Source organism: Silene latifolia, chromosome 5, assembly GCF_048544455.1.
Source record: "Silene latifolia isolate original U9 population chromosome 5, ASM4854445v1, whole genome shotgun sequence".
Taxonomy (NCBI): domain Eukaryota; kingdom Viridiplantae; phylum Streptophyta; class Magnoliopsida; order Caryophyllales; family Caryophyllaceae; genus Silene; species Silene latifolia.
In genome coordinates, this window is record NC_133530.1 from 30,152,159 (window position 1) to 30,170,097 (window position 17,939).

General features: G+C 41.9%; 1 protein-coding gene and 1 pseudogene across 1 annotated transcript; both read left to right on the top strand.

Annotated features, from left to right (window-relative positions):
* The first annotated feature begins 4,586 nt into the window (after window positions 1-4,586).
* LOC141655160 (receptor-like protein EIX2) lies at window positions 4,587-7,466 on the top strand. The gene has a single exon (XM_074462252.1). It carries the CDS (start codon window positions 4,587-4,589, stop codon window positions 7,464-7,466), a length of 2,880 nt encoding a protein of 959 aa, XP_074318353.1.
* A 9,126-nt stretch (window positions 7,467-16,592) lies between these two features.
* Window positions 16,593-17,244, top strand: LOC141655162 (uncharacterized; annotated as a pseudogene).
* The last annotated feature ends 695 nt before the right edge of the window (window positions 17,245-17,939 follow it).

A 17,939-nucleotide genomic window follows, 5' to 3' on the forward strand; every position in this document is an offset into this window, starting at 1 on the left:
CGGGAGAGTTTGCAGATGGGCCTTCAGTTGTTTGAAAGCCGTGCTCTGTTCCTCCCCCCAGCAGAAGTCTTTATTCCCTTTTAGCACTTTGAAGAATGGGGTGCTCTTGTCGGCTGACCGAGAGATAAAACGGGCAAGGGCCGCCATCCTCCCGGTCGATTCATAACCTCTTTGCGATTCCTCGCTCCGTGGTCTAGAATTGCTTGGACTTTCTCTGGATTGGCATCAATTCCCCTGGCGCTAACAAGCACGCCGAGGAATTTGCCGGCCCGGACACCGAAGTTGCACTTTGTAGGGTTAAGCTTCATCTTGTATTTCCTTAGTGAACAAAATGTCTCGTGTAAATCGGCTAGGTGCTCGCCGTCGGACTTGCTCTTGACAATAGCATCGTCGACGTAAGCCTCAATGTTTCGCCCTTTTTGATTTTGGAACACTTTGTCCACCAGTCTTGTGTAAGTCGCGCCGGCGTTTTTCAAACCAAACGGCATCATCTTGTACATGTAGGTGCCGTGTATGGTGATGAATGCGCATTTAGGCATGTCTTCCTCTGCCATGAATACCTGATGGTATCCTGAAAAGGCGTCGAGCAGGCTCAGCATTGTGTAGCCTGCCGTTGCGTCTATTAAGCTATCTATCCGAGGCAAGGGGTAGCAATCTTTCGGGCATGCTTTATTAAGTTGCGTAAAATCAACACACATCCTCCACCCCCCTGATGACTTTTTAACCATTACAACATTAGCTAGCCATTCGGGGTATGTACAAGGATGATAAAGCTGCATCTAACAACTTATCAACCTCGGCCTTGATGGCATCTTCCTTTTCGGCCGAGGAGTTTCTCACCCTCCGCTTCACGGGCGCGGCGGGGAGTACGTTCGGCTTGTGAACGATGACTTCTCGGCTTACACTGGCATCTCGGCGGTGAGTGCGCAAAGACGTCTTTGTTCCTTCTCGGCGGTCTAGGAGATCGGCCCTGAATTTTGTTCCGGCGCCGACACCGACGATCGCACGTGCGTCTGGATCAATCTCTATCTGCTCGGTCTCAGCCCCTTCGACCATGGCGACGTGGTTGTTGCTCATCGGTTCGTCCTCCTGTCTTAAGGATGGGTTCTTCCCTTTTTCCTCTTTCTTTGCCACTTTGAAGGATTGCATGTTGCATCCTGCGGCCGATATTTGGACGTTGACCACCTCGTCTTTTCGTTCTTTGAGACGAGTTTATGAACCTCCCGCGGTCCGAGATATACATCGATGTCGGGGCCCGGATGGACATTCTGACATCGACCTCACTCAGGGTGACACGACCGATGAGAACGTTGTATGCGGATGAGCCGTCGATGACCACGAACTCGGACATCACATTCTTGGCCGCGTCGGGCCGGCCGAACATCACTGGTAACTTGATAGACCCCGGGGGACCAAGCCTGCCGGAGAGAAGGCTGTCAATGGGTTGGTGCATGGGCTAAGGTCCGCACCTTTCAGTGCCGAGCCCCGAAAGCACTCCCCGAACATGATGTTTGTGTAAGCACCCGTGTCAATCAGGCATCTCATGACCAGGTGGTTAGCTATGTCTAAGTGGACTACGAGTGGGTCGCTATGTGGGGCGATGACTCCTTCGTAGTCCTCCTTCCCAATAGTTATGTTCGGGATGTTGGAAGCGCGGGCCTTTGTAGTGGGCACGAAGTTGACGGCCCGATCTGATCCGTTCAGTGCCGTTTGTGTCCGCGAGCGGATCCGCCGTTCTCGTTTCCCCCGATGACAACATGAATTGTTCCTATCCGTTCAAAGACGGATTTTTTATCCGAGCCACCGGTGTTAGTCTTTTAGCCTCCGGATATACTTGCCGAGGCTCCCTTTCGGATCGGCTCTTGAATGGCATTCTTCAAATGCCTAGCGTGATGCGTTGGTTAAGTGGCCGGTGTGGCCGTGGTACTCACGATGAGGCTCGTGTCACCGTCCCCCTAGGTTTGGGGGCCTTTCCCACTTCGCCCCTCGTTTACGCTCGGGGAGAAGACCTCGGCGGCCGATACGACCGGGGGTGTGATCTTTGTACTTCTTATGGTAGTACGGACTGAACTCCCCCCCGGCGTCCGGCTGGGTTACCGCTTCTGGCGGGCTGTCGGTCCGCGACCTATTATTGTCACGGCGCCCTTCATCCGCTTGTCCTCCCGGTGGCTCTTTCTTTACGAGTGCCGGCCTCGCCGTGGCCTATCCATATTTTGTGATAGTCTTCGACCTTAATGGCCTAGTCGGCCAATTTCTGGCGGACTCAAGGCTCGAGCCACCGCACTTGATGATGAGCTCGTTTTTCAAGTCCCTCCGGGAGGCCTTTCATCGGTCGAAGGCCGCTGGTTCGCTTCGGCTCCCTAATCTGCTTTGAACCACGGCATCGAACCTCTTCACATAGCTTCGGAGTGACTCGCCTCCCTCCCGCTGATGGTCGGGAGATCCGATGTCTCAACGGCTCTCCTTTTATTGGTAGAGTCTTTGGGCCAAAAACGCGTCTCTTAGGTCGGAATAGGAGTATACCGACCCATCGGGTAGCCCTTGTACCGACTTTGCGCCATTCCAACCAAGGTCGTTGGGAAAATTCGGCACCAGACCTCGTCGGGTTGCTCCCACACCGACATGTGAGACTCGAAAGCCTCGGCATGATCGGTTGGGTCGCCCTCTCCTTTGTATGATATAGACGGTAGCTTTAGCTTTGGCGGCACTGGTCTCTAGGACGTAGGCACCGAGGGGCTGTCGACCACGTGTCTAATGACACGCGGCGATCGGCTCCTCGCATCCCTAGTCCGCCCCTCTCCCCGTGGCGGAAGGGCTTCTTCTCCGACTGGTGAGTCGGACTCCTTCTTCGACTACGGTGAGTCGGACTCCTTCTCCGACTCGGTGAGTCGGACTCCTCTCCGACTCGGTGAGTCGGACTCCTTTCGCTCGTCTGGGGCATGCCTCGTGGGCGTCGCGGCGACATCGTCCTTCCGCGAGTGCGGGAAGGGCTTAGTTCTACCACCGACACTCTGGGCTCCCCCGCGTCTTGGTAGGCTCGGCCTCTCTCGGTGCTTCGTTCGGGTTTCTCGAGTCACCTTTTGGGCCCTAGCTTCTGGGACGGGTCCCGCCCCGCTCTTGTCGGTGTGACAAAGTGTGAGCCGGCGGCCGACAATCAGTCCAGGAGCGCCTTTCAGCTTTGCTGCATCAACCACACGCCCCATGACGGTGACTGGTCGGCGGCGTGGCGTATCTGGCATTATTGGCATCCCGAACTCCGGTTGAATTATCCGGCTGGTGGAGGGCCGACAACCTCACTGTGGACGGTATCCTCACGGGTGGAGGGCTCTTGATTCGAACACCTCTTGTTCTTTTGACATCTTCTTAGCTTTTTGGGTGGGTTTTTTTTTTTTTTTTTTTTTTCAGGGAATGACTAGCTTCTAGTATCTGTTTTCCCACAGACGGCGCCAATTGTTCCGGGTATGAATTCAAAGTAGGTTTGTTTACCACGCTAGCTTTGTCGAATAATGCCTCTTCTAGCCTTGATGCTCTCCTCGGCCTCTCCTGCAACAATGAGCAACCTGAGGGCTTGGCTTTGTGCCAAGCGTACTCACTCCGACGCTCAAGTCAGTGAACTTATTGTGATTAAGTAGAATGTTGCTTGATGACGTGTATTGTAGAGAGATGAGAGAGATAATACCAATTTAAGTGGTTCTTAGGTTAGATTTTGGATCCCTTCCTCAATGAGGATTGAGGAGTATTTATAGACTTTCACCTTTTGTCACGTGGTAGCCAAGTGGGCCAAGTGGCATAGCGGTGGAAAGACGATCTACCCTCGGCCGAGGGACCTATGGCAGTCTGAGCCAGTTGACTCCATGCCGAGGGTTCTTGGATATGAGTCGCGGTATGTGCCCATTTGTAGGTTGCCATCCGAGACCAGTGGCGGTAGAAAGGTCGCATCGGCCGGGATGTCTAAGTCATTGGCTTGCTGTGGATATCTTTGACCTCGTTCAATATGTTGACTTGGTCAGCGGGCACAGAATATGCCCCATCAAAATTAATAAAACTTTATGTAGATAGAATTTGTATAAATATTGGGAATAATTATATATATTATTTTAAATAAAAATTAATTAGGTAATTTTAAAAAGTTGGAGTCTCTAGAATTGTCTGAAAAAAAGTCTCTTTTATATATACACATTGATTATTACTATATTTTATATTACTATATTTTTATATATATTATTAGATTATTATTATATTATATTAATATAATAATAATAATGAATAATATTGTTATAATATTTATTATTATTATTGGCATTAATTTTATTATTATTATTATTATAATCTTTTATTTTATTTTATTTTAGTTCGATTCGATTCGATCGATTCGATTCAAATCTATTAAGTTCAGATTTAGTTCGATTCAATTCCATTAAATTCGATTCGATTCGATTAAGTTCAGATAATTTCAGTCCAAAAGAACATGGTCTTAGAATTAATGAGTTAGTCTTATTTAAATAGGACCATTGTGTAATCAGTTTAACACACCCATCAAAGCTTCTTTATAATAAAGAAAAATCCTCTGCTTCTTTGAATAAACAATGGTGAGAACATGTCTTATAACACAATTTCTTTTCATATTGCTATTGAACTTGGGTGCACTAAATGTACACAAAGGCGTGGTAGTTGGGTGCCATGAGGCGGAACGAGAGGCGCTGCTCAAGTTCAAGCAGAGCCTTACTGACCGGACAAATAGGTTGTCGTCTTGGAAGGGTAAGGGTTGTTGTGATTGGGAAGGAGTTGGCTGTCATAATGTTACAGCCTTTGTCACCCATCTTCATCTACCCACCCCAGGTTGTGCTTCTGATTTTGGCTATTATGAATCTTATTATACCTTAACAGCATCAAAACTTAACCCTTCACTGATTGAATTGAGTCAGTTGAGCTACTTGGATTTGAGCTGCAGTGACTTCCAAGGCAGTCCAATCCCCAAATTCATTGGCTCATTCAAGTATCTCAGCTATCTCAGGTTATCCTATTCAAACTTTGGCGGTGTTGTCCCATCACAGCTCGGCAATCTTACTAGATTACGGACACTCGATTTGTCTTCGTTTGACAACATCCTTAATATGAGTTACTTATCCATTGATTTACATTGGGTTTCTAAACTTGCAAGTTTGCAAGATCTGGATATTGGTGGTAGTTATATATTTCACTCCAACAATTCCAGGCATGCACTCAACATGCCTCCTTCTTTGCTAGACCTGAATCTTCGTTATTGTCAGAATCTTGATAACCCCTTGTTACTACGCCTTCTCTCTAATTCCACTTGGCTTTCTAGGATTCAACAACTTGATATTTCAGTTAACTCATTAGGTGGAACACTGCCCTATGTTTTGGCCAACATGACCTCCCTACTGTACCTCCACGCTTCTCAAAATGATTTTGCGACCTCATTCCCATTGTGGTTGACAGATAAGACCTCCCTAAGAGGCCTTGACCTTCAAGGCAATCAATTAAACGGCTCAATCCCGCTCTCACTGAGAAGCATGAGCAAACTCGAGTATCTTGTCCTTAGCAATAACAATTTTAGTGACGTTGAGGGAGGTGCGATCATGGGTGTATTAGGGAACTTATGCAACCTCATAACTTTTGATTTGTCATATAATTCTATCGGAGGGAGCATAGAAGCTAGCCATAAAAATATCTCAAAATGCGCCAGTTATGATTTGGAGATGTTGAGTTTGGGTCAAAACATGATCGGAGGCACATTGCCTTCCTGGCTGGGGGACTTCAAATATTTGAGAGACCTAGATATAAGTTACAATAGTATAAATGGTTGGGGGACTTCAATAGAAACCTTGTCTTACTTGGAATTTTTAGTCCTTTCTCATAATAATCTTACTGGCGTGTTAGAATCCCACTTCGATAACCTCTCAAGATTAGTTTGGTTAGACCTAAGCTACAATGTTGTGGAGTGGAATATTAGTTCTAATTGGTCTCCGCCATTTCAACTTGAAGTGCTCCTTATGGCATCTTGTAAAATCCAATCTCAGTTCCCACGGTGGATTGCTGAGCAGACCAAGCTCATTGAATTTAATTTGTCGGATAATAATATGTCCGGAGAGCTTCCTCAATGTTTTACAAGCAATCAATTGAGTAATATATATATTTCTCACAATCAAATTACAGGCCCAGTCCCATACTTCTCTTCTCCACTTATAAACATAGACCTCTCATTTAACTTGCTTTCAGGGTCACTTGTACATCACGATCCTTCTGCTAAGAATGATACAGTTGGAACTCCCATATGTCAACATCGTAGCTTGTATTTTCTAGATCTTCAGAAGAATAACATTTCAGGAGGCATTTCTGACTGTTGGGATGGGTTAGAATCTCTATATTATATAAACTTATCATCCAACAATCTTTCAGGGATTATTCCCTTGTCTATGGGACTTCTTTCGGAATTAAAATTTCTAAGGTTAAGTAACAATTATCTTCAAGGCACGATTCCTTCAACACTTAGTATTAATTCAAGCTTGGAAATACTGGATCTTGGTGATAATAAGCTGGTTGGGAGTATACCAAGTAATTGGGGAGAGGAAACTCTTTATTTTTTACAAGTGCTCAGGCTACGAGGAAATCAACTTGTCGGTTTTATTCCACCGAAATTGTGTTCTATCCCTACGCTCAAATTCATTGACTTTTCCTTCAACAACTTGACAGGAGGCATACCTCATTGCTTTGGCCAATTATTCCAGATGGCGCATGGGTATTCTTCTGCACTGGCTGATATTGATCCTGACTATGCCGAAGATGATAGCACAATGGTGGTTCTGAAAGGGGAAGAACTGCAATACACAACAACTCTCAAGTATGTTGTAAACATAGACCTTTCATGTAACGCCTTGACAGGCACCATCCCAGAAGAGATCACAAATCTATCAGCACTTATCGGTCTTAACTTGTCTCACAACCATCTCACTGGGAATATCCCAAACAAGATCGGTGAAATGACCTCCTTAGTATCCCTCGATCTATCGAACAATAATCTCTCTGGCATAATCCCATCAAGTCTCTCTGTCTTAACTTCGTTAGAATCCCTCAACCTGTCCTACAATAAACTTCATGGACAAATCCCCACCGGAAGACAACTACAAACTCTTAATGACCCGTCCATGTACGAGGGAAATCCGGGATTATGTGGCGATCCTTTGCCAAACAAGTGCAGGACCAAGCATGGTGAAAACCAGCCTATACAAGGAAAAGAAAAGTCAGAAGTTTGGGAAAAACCAGTGTTGTATTTGGTGATAATGTCAGGATTTGCAACTGGATTTTGGGGAGTGGTGGGGAGTTTGCTGCTCAAGAGGAGGTTCAGGTTCGCATTCTTTCAGGTCGTGGGAAATGTCGCGGATTACTTGTATGTTCAAGTAATGATAAGGCTCAACAGGCTCAGAAATCAGCAGTATGTTTCCTGATTGTCATGTTATGAATGCTTTTCTCTGCTGAATAGCATGGAGTTAACTGTTTGGCAAGGGTCACTACTAATAGTCACTATTAATAGTTTACATTTATATCTGTACTTGTAATTGTCAGTGTCTATGTAAGCCTTTTTTTTGTTTTTATTATACAAATTTGTAATAATGGTGACTAAGCTAAGATGCAATTTCAGTTCGTTATACAGATTAATAAAATTAGTTTGTTTATTACTAATAATCTTAAAGTTTCTACTAAGATTGGAGTGTTGCTCTATTAAGAGAAGGATTGTCTCGGCTAAGTGTGATTGGAGTCTTGGTAATTGGGTGCCAGGAGGAGGAACGAGATGCACTGCTGAAATTCAAGCAGAGCCTTAGTGACCCAACAAATGGGTTGTCATATTGGGAGGGCAAAGACTGTTGTCATTGGGAAGGAGTTGGCTGCAACAATGTTACATCCTTCGTCAACCGTCTTCATTCTACCCAACCCACATATGGATTATTTGAGCTACTTAACTGCTGCAAAACTAGATGCTTCCCTGCTTTAATTGAGTCAGCTGAGCCACTTGGATTTGAGCGGCATTGACTTTCAGTGTAGTCTAATCCCAAAGTTCCTAGGCTCTTCAACTTTTTGTGGCACAGTGTCATCCCAGCTCGATAACCTAACTAGATTACAGACTCTTGATTTATCAAATAATCTACTGATCTCCATGGGGTTTCTACACTTGTAAGATTGCAAAATCTGATCATGGGAGCGAGGCATGTTGATGACACTCACTGAATCATTGGTGTGAGATATTTGATAAATCGAGAGTATTATAAGTCTAAGAGGCGGCGTCTTGCTACGTACTCCATCTGTCCCGGTCATTTGTTCTCCTTTTTCATTTTTGGGTGTCTCAGTCATTTGTTGTCCTTTCTATTTTAAGAATGAATTTGATGAGTAATTTGATCATTCACACTCAATTTATTCCACTTGTCATTTAGTAATTGACCCTCTCTCCTTTCCTTGGTCTTTGTGCCAAAACCAAAGGACAACAAATGACCGGGACGAAGGGAGTAATATCTAAAATATTTTACTGTGGGAAAATAAGAGTAATATTTAGTGTTTACTAAATATGGAAGTGGTAAATGAGGAAAGTAGAAAACATAATGCAAAGGTAAGTTTCCTCGGTAAAGTGTGGAGGAATAATAGCAAGGATAAATTAATTGAAAGGTTTAGATTCATGTGCAATGTCATTCACTCAGTTAATAGTATGTATGTTACTATAAAGTGTTCAGTAATTTTGTAGTTTAATTACAACATATATCAACAAATAGATTGTCAGTTAATCAATTTTTTTCGTAGACATTTACATTTCTTCATACAAGTTTATTGTTCAGCTATATTATTTCTTGTTCAACTTTAGTGAGAATATATTTCATATTATTCTATTAGAAGTCTATAATTTCCGCTGCTACTCCAACATAGAGAATCCTTCCAAAATGGAAATGGGACAATAAAATTAGGATGAAATGAATATTATTAAAAAATGACAAGTGATCCGTATAAGATTAATTTGTTACGAGAGTTCTTGGATAAAACCATGGTTTAATTTTGCACAAATGTTAATTTCATGTGTGATATGTCAAGATCTTAAGTGGATGAGACATAAGATGAGACGGTGGAACAAGTGATCTCTACTAATTGTTTGGCAACGGGAGAGAGTATATTTTTGGCAAGATTGGATACAAACTTCTTTTTCTCTTGAGGAACCACTAGAATAACGAGAAATATGTCTGCACTTGCACTAATTTTGATCGAGAAATATTTCTGCACTTACGCTAATATTGATCGATAAACAATCAATGACTTTTAAGGTTATAGATTGTAGCGGGAAAGACTTGAATCGAGAAACTAATTGTGTGGCCAGTGATGAGCGTGAATGATGATAAAGTATATTTGGGTTGATTGATACTGACAAAACAATCTTCATGACTTCACAATTACTGTCTGTGACTTGCAATTGCAATTGTTGAGTGAGAAATTGATGTGATAGAGACCAGAACAGAACAAGGAAGAGAATAAATCATGGTTGTAACTTGAGCACGGTCCCTCTACCTCAATTATTTATATGAAAGACGTGCTTGATGGGCAAAAGGAAGACTTGAACCTTGAGGGACGTAGTTGACGGGCAGAAGGAAGACTTGACCCGGCTCGAGACCTGCAAGGCTCTACTCCGTAGAATAATCTTATCAACAAGTTCATGAACGCTAAGAGTCTAAGACGGACTCTATAATCATCAAACATAGAACGAGGAAAACGTATAAAAAAAGGGTTTTTCTATCATGTGCCCAATGGACACATGATAAGAAGCCAATTAAGGAAAGTATTACACCAATAATCCTCTAAGTGTGGTAATTATGAGTTCATAACCCAAAAAAAAAAAAATTCTGTTGTCCAATGGCGAGATGGTACATGTAAAACTCAACCTTCACCGCACGATATTCCGCTTCACCATTGGATAGAAACATACTAGTGTTTAGGTACCCTAAAAATAAAGGAAAATGAAATACCAAGATTATGTAACAAAATATATTTGCGTAACCTCAAATTGTGACCGGATAAATTAATGAAATATATATCTAGTGCTAAGAACAAGAGTTAACTCAAGGGTGGTAAGAATTCTCTTACAGTTACTCCAACCGTAAGGTAAGGGGTTCGATTTTCACCCGCGATGCGCTCATTTGAACCAAAAAACAAAAATATATTAGACCCTGTGAAGTCACATACTATATAAAAAGGACCATGTATAATCAGTTAACATACCAATCAAAAACTTGTTTATAACAAACTAAATACCTGACTTCTATTTCTTACTTTGAATGAACAATGTTGAGAACATGTCTTGAGTTTCTTTTCATACTGATACTGAAATTGGGTTCACTAAATGTACACCAAGGCTTGACAGTTGCCTGCCATGAGGCGGAACGAGAAGCGCTCCTCAAGTTCAAGCAAAGCCTTAGGCATCCGTCAAATAGCTTGTCATCTTGGACAGGTAAGGGTTGTTGTGATTGGGAAGGAGTGGGTTGTGATAATGTTACAGCCTTCGTCAACCGTCTCGACTTACCCAACCCTTATTATTATCAGTTTTCTGCCTATTTCACAACAAACCGTACCAGCTCATCACCAACGCATGGCAGTTACCATATTATTTGACAAATCAAAACCTGCCATTACTCTCTCCAAAACTAGATCCTTCTCTGCTTGAACTGAGGCACTTGAGCTACTTGGATTTGAGCTGCAATGACTTCCAAGGTAGTCAAATCCCGAAATTCATAGGCACGTTCAAGTATCTCAGGTATCTGAACCTATCGCATTCAAAGTTTGCCGGCATTGTGCCATTCCAGCTTGGCAAGCTTACTAGATTACAGACACTCGATTTGAGCTCCAATGACTTATCCAGTGATCTACACTGGGTTTCTAAACTTGTAAGTTTGCAATATCTGAACTATGGTGGTAATCATATATTTCACACCGATAATACCATGTACGCACTCAACATGCCTCCTTCCTTGCTATTTCTGCATCTTAGTGGTTGTCACGATTTTTCTAACCCCGTATTACTTAGCCTTTTTCCTAATTCCACTACACTTTCTAGGATTCAACACCTTGATCTTTCATTAAACTCATTAGGTGGAACACTGCCTTGTGTTTTGGCCAACATAACCTCCCTACGGTACCTTGACCTTTCAAATAATGAATTAAATGGCTCAATTACATTGCAGTTGGGAAATATGACCTCCCTAACACACCTTGACCTTTCAGACAATAAATTATATGGCTCAATCCCGCTCTAGATGAGAAGCATGAAAAAACTGGAGTATCTCGACCTTAGCTCTAACAGTTTTAGTAGCGTTGAAGGAGATGCAATCATGGGTTTATTAGGGAACTTATGCAACCTCATAGATTTTGATTTGTCAGATAATTCTATCTGAGGGAGAATAGAAGCTAACCACAGTAATTCTTACAAATGTCTCCCTTATAATTTGGAGAATTTGGGGTTGGGTCGAAACATGATTGGAGGTATGTTGCCTTCCTTTCTGGGGGACTTCAAAAGTTTGAGAGTGCTAGATATAAGTCGCAATAGAATAAATGGTCGTATTCCAATATCAATAGAAAGCTTATCTTACTTGGAATACTTAGACCTCTCATTTAATAATCTTAGTGGCACTCTCCCTCAAGGCTTGGGACAATGCAAGTCCCTTGTTTATTGGAATATAATTCAAATATACTCTTAATTAAAAGAAGTTCTATAATTTAGTAATAAATTTGTTAGTGGCCTTTAGGAGTGGCCTTAGTTAAAGTTTGTTTCCTGCTTTTTAGAGTTGGTGAGTTAAAGTATGTCTCCTGCTTTTTAGAGTTGGTGGGAGAGTTGGTCCTTGTTCTCAGGCACTCACATAATCGTGCATCATGGAGTCAGCTACTCCATTTTCTTTTTCTATTTAAGCAGTGTAATTTATTCCATTTAAAATGCAAGTGATAGTTTCTCCCTTCTTTTCGTTGTTTGTGTGCAAATAAAACTTCACAATATTTCTGGGTAAAATACAACAAATTGGTATCAAGAGCTCTAGGTTTCGTATCCTAGGACTTGTCATGGCTTCCAATGGAGCAAGCTCAAATAGTTACTCTCAATTGCCAATATTTAAGGGTGTCAACTATCAATTCCTGGGAATTGAAGATGAAGACTCAGTGTTCGGATCACAAGAGCTCTGGGAACCTGGTTGAAAATGGGTTTGAAGATACCAAACCGGAAGAAGAACCAGGATACGACTCTTAAGGAGAAGAGAAAGAAAGATGCCAAGGCTTTGTTTATCATTCAACAAGCCTTGGAGGAGGAGTTCTTTTCTCGGATTGCTTCTGCTACTACATCAAAGGAGGCCTGGGATATTCTGAAATCAGAATATCTAGGTGACAAGAAAGTAATCAAGGTGAGATTACAAACTTTAAGGAGAGAGTTTGAGACTTCTCTCATGAGTGACAAAGAGTCCGCACAAGACTATTTGTCCGAGGGTATCAAGAGTAGTGCGGCGAGATGAGGGCATATGGAGAGAAAATATCGGATGAGCGGGTTGTTGGGAAGGTGTTAAGAAGCCTGACAAAGAAGTATGACTACATTGTGATCGCCATTGAGGAATCAAATGATTTAGAGAAATATTCATTTGATGACTTGATGGGCTCACTTTTAGCTCATGAAGAAAGAGTCAACAAATCTTGAGAGAAGAAGGAGGAGCAGGCATTTGTCTCCAGGGTGAGTCTTCCAAGGACAGATCAAACAGTGCGGAAGAGGTAGAGGAAGGGGAGGTTTCGAGAGGAAGAGGACGTGGCGGGACATCCGGCCATCATCGAAACTCAAGCTAATGACACTCCAAAGGGTCCTATGAAGTGTTACTACTGTAACAAGCCAGGTCATAAGGAGGTGAACTGGCAGCGAAGGAGAAGGATCGAACACCGATCAAAAAGTGAATATTGTCTTTGAAACAAAGAAAGGCTTTTTCTCGACAAGCAATGGGGCACAAGAGACTGCGAGGGAATGTCCGGTATATTGACAATGGTTGCTCTAATCACATGTCAAGTACCAAGTCTTTGTTCAAAGACTTGGATGAATCCAGGATAAGCAAAGTAAGACTTGGGGATGATAAGCAATTAAGTGTGGAAGGTGTTGGGACTGTTGCAGTCAAAACTGAGCAAGGTAATATTAAATTACTTCATCATGTGCAAAGATGTACCTCAATTGGCCTATAATTTGTTAAGTGTTGGTCAATTGCTTGAGTCTGGTTTTTCACTATCATTTGATAATAATTCTTGTGAAATTAAGGATAAAAAATCAAATGAGATAGTGGCCATGACATCAATGGGAAGGAATAAAATGTTTTCCCTTGATTTAGTCAAGTCGATGGGTAGAGCATTGACGATAAAAAGGAGGATGATAAGGCCGATCGTGGCATCTTAGGTATGGCCACCTTAATGTTCAAAGTTTGAAACTTTTGAGTAGGAAAGGATTAGTGGATGGTTTGCACTCAGGATTGGTGAACTTGGAATTTGTGAGGGATGCATTTATGGAAAACAGTCTAGAGGTTCATTTCCAACTGATAAGGCATGGAGGGCTAGTGAATGTTTAGAGTTGGTGCATGCTGATCTTTGTGGCCCTATGCAGACAGAGTCATTAGGAGGAAGTAAATATTTTTTATTATTTACTGATGACTGCAGTAGGATGAGTTGGGTATACTTTCTGCAGTCCAAGTCTGAGTCATTTGAATATTTTAAAAAATTCAAGGTTATGGTAGAAACTCAGAGTGGTAAAAAATTGAAATGTCTGAGGACTGACAGGGGAGGTGAGTCTACTTCCAAAGATTTCACAATTTTTTGTGAAAATCATGGGGTGAATAGGGAATTGACACTCCCCTATACAAAGATACACCGAGAGCGAGAATGGTGTGGCAGAGAGGAAGAATAGGACAGTGGTTGAGATGGCTAGGAGTATGCTTAGAGGTCAGGGGCTGCCAAATGATTTATGGGGTGAGGCAGTATCAACTGCAGTGTATATTCTAAATATATCACCTACCAGGGCCATTCAGGATAAAACACCCTATGAAGTTTGGAAAGGGAGGAGACCAAATGTGGATCACCTGAGAGTGTTTGGCTGTATAGCATACACTCTAGTGAATTTAAGAACAAAACTTGATGAGAAATCAGTCAAGTGTGTGTTTATTGGTTATGCTACACAGTCCAAGGCTTACAGGCTATATAATCCTGAAAATGGAAGCATTATAATTAGCAGAAATGTTATTTTTGCTGAGGAAGAGGTCTGGGATTGGTCACAGCAGATAGAAAATCAAAGGGTGTTCACCTTTGAAGTTGGGAATGATTCACAGGAGGATAATAACACAGCTGATCAGAATGTTACTCCACCAGTCACTCCTGCAGAAAGTCAAGATACATCTGAAGATTCATCTTCATCAGATGAGTCAACACCAAGGAAAATGAGATCATTGGAGGAAATTTATGAAACCTGTGGATTTGCACTTGTCACTGCAGAACCAACTCATTTTGCTGAAGCTGCAAAACAGGCTGAGTGGCAGCTTGCTATGGAAGAAGAAATCAGGTCTATTCAGAAAAATAAAACCTGGGAATTAGTTGATCCTCCAACTGGAAAGAATATTATTGGGTTGAAATGGGTTTTTAGAACCAAGTTCAACACAGATGGGAGCATACAGAAGCACAAAGCAAGACTGGTAGCCAAAGGGTATGCTCAGGTGGAAGGGATTGATTTTGAAGAAACATTTTCACCAGTGGCAAGATTTGAAACAATTAGGGTAATTCTTGCCTTGGCTGCTCAATTTAAATTGACAGTGTTTCAGTTTGATGTCAAGTCAGCATTTCTCAATGGAGAATTGCAGGAGGAGGTATATGTTGAACAGCCATTAGGTTTTGGCAAGGAGAAAGAAGAATACAAGGTCTATAAATTAAAAAAGGCCTTGTATGGTCTTAAGCAAGCACCAAGGGCTTGGTACAGTAGGCTGGATGCTTTCCTTTCTGGTAATGGCTTTGACAAAAGTGAGAATGAGCCTACTCTGTATATCAAAAGAGCATCTAAAGATGAGTATCTTGTGGTGTGTGTGTATGTGGATGATATTATTTATGTCAGTTCATCACCAGAGATGTTAGATGCATTCAGAAAAGATATGATGGAAGAGTTTGAAATGACTGATCTAGGAAAGCTCAAATACTTTCTTGGATTGGAAGTCAATCAAAGTGAAGATGGTACTTCTGTCTCACAGAAGAAATATGCAAAAGATCTGCTGAAGAAATTCAGAATGGAGGAATGTGACATTGCAATTACTCCAATGAATACTAATGAGAAATTGCAGAAAAATGATGGTACAGGTCTGGCTGATGAAAGAATGTACAGGAGCATTGTAGGTGGATTAAACTATCTTACTCACACAAGGCCTGACATTGCCTATAGTGTGAGTGTGGTGTCAAGGTTTCTGCATAATCCAACTAAGCAGCAGCTTGGTGCAGCAAAGAGAATTCTGAGATATGTTGCAGGAACTTCTGAGATGGGCATCTGGTATGAGGCTTCTGAAAACTTCAAGTTAATTGGGTTTACTGACAGTGATTGGGCAGGAAGTTTGGATGACAGGAAAAGCACATCTGGTTCAGTCTTCACTCTTGGATCAGGTGCAATCACTTGGAGTTCAAAGAAGCAGGATACAGTAGCACTGTCATCAACTGAGGCAGAATATGTTGCCTCAGGTGCAGCTGGAAGACAGACTATGTGGTTAAGAAAGTTGTTGACTGATTTGGGAAATGAGCAGGTGAATGCTACTGAAATTTGGTGTGATAATAAATCTGCAATTGCCATGACCAAAAATCCAGCATATCATGCAAGGACAAAGCACATTGAAGTTCAGCATCATTACATCAGAGGACTTGTCAGTGAAAGAAAGGTAGAGTTGAAATTCTGTGGAACCAATGATCAATGTGCAGATTTGTTCACAAAGAGTTTACCTCAGGTCAAGCATCAATTTTTCATGGAGAAGATTGGCATTAAGAGTATTTGAATTAAGGGGAGGTATTGGAATATAATTCAAATATACTCTTAATTAAAAGAAGTTCTATAATTTAGTAATAAATTTGTTAGTGGCCTTTAGGAGTGGCCTTAGTTAAAGTTTGTTTCCTGCTTTTTAGAGTTGGTGAGTTAAAGTATGTCTCCTGCTTTTTAGAGTTGGTGGGAGAGTTGGTCCTTGTTCTCAGGCACTCACATAATCGTGCATCATGGAGTCAGCTACTCCATTTTCTTTTTCTATTTAAGCAGTGTAATTTATTCCATTTAAAATGCAAGTGATAGTTTCTCCCTTCTTTTCGTTGTTTGTGTGCAAATAAAACTTCACAATATTTCTGGGTAAAATACAACAAATTGGTATCAAGAGCTCTAGGTTTCGTATCCTAGGACTTGTCATGGCTTCCAATGGAGCAAGCTCAAATAGTTACTCTCAATTGCCAATATTTAAGGGTGTCAACTATCAATTCTGGGAATTGAAGATGAAGACTCTGTTCAGATCACAAGAGCTCTGGGAACTCAATAAAATGGGTTTGAAGATACCAAACCAGAAGAACCAGATGCAGCTCTTAAGGAGAAGAGAAAGAAAGATGCCAAGGCTTTGTTTATCATTCAACAAGCCTTGGAGGAGGAGTTCTTTTCTCGGATTGCTTCTGCTACTACATCAAAGGAGGCCTGGGATATTCTGAAATCAGAATATCTAGGTGACAAGAAAGTAATCAAGGTGAGATTACAAACTTTAAGGAGAGAGTTTGAGACTTCTCTCATGAGTGACAAAGAGTCTGCACAAGACTATTTGTCCAGGGTATCAAGAGTAGTGCAGCAGATGAGGGCATATGGAGAGAAAATATCAGATGAGCAGGTTGTTGGGAAGGTGTTAAGAAGCCTGACAAAGAAGTATGACTACATTGTGGATCGCCATTGAGGAATCAAATGATTTAGAGAAATATTCATTTGATGACTTGATGGGCTCACTGTTAGCTCATGAAGAAAGAGTCAACAAATCTTCAGAGAAGAAGGAGGAGCAGGCATTTGTCTCCAAGGGTGAGTCTTCCAAGGACAGATCAAACAGTCCGGAAGAGGTAGAGGAAGGGGAGGTTTCGAGAGGAAGAGGACGTGGCGGGACATCCGCCACTCATCCGAAACTCAAGCTAATGACACTCCAAAGGGTCCTATGAAGTGTTACTACCGTAACAAGCCAGGTCATAAGGAGGTGAACTGGCTGGCGAGAAGGAGAAGGATCGAACACCGATCAAAAAGTGAATATTGTCAAAAGCAAAGAAAGGCTTTTTCGACAAGCAATGGGGCACAAGAGATCTGAGGAATGTCCGGTATATTGACAAAGGGTTGCTCTAATCACATGTCAAGTACCAAGTCTTTGTTCAAAGACTTGGATGAATCCAGGATAAGCAAAGTAAGACTTGGGGATGATAAGCAATTAAGTGTGGAAGGTGTTGGGACTGTTGCGCGTCAAAAACTGAGCAAGGTAATATTAAATTACTTCATCATGTGCGATATGTACCTCAATTGGCCTATAATTTGTTAAGTGTTGGTCAATTGCTTGAGTCTGGTTTTTCACTATCATTTGATAATAATTCTTGTGAAATTAAGGATAAAAAATCAAATGAGATAGTGGCCATGACATCAATGGGAAGGAATAAAATGTTTTCCCTTGATTTAGTCAAGTCGATGGGTAGAGCATTGACAAAGAAGGAGGATGATAAGGCCAGATCGGCATCTTAGGTATGGCCACCTTAATGTTCAAAGTTTGAAACTTTTGAGTAGGAAAGGATTAGTGGATGGTTTGCCTGGGATTGGTGAACTTGGAATTTGTGAGGGATGCATTTATGGAAAACAGTCTAGAGGTTCATTT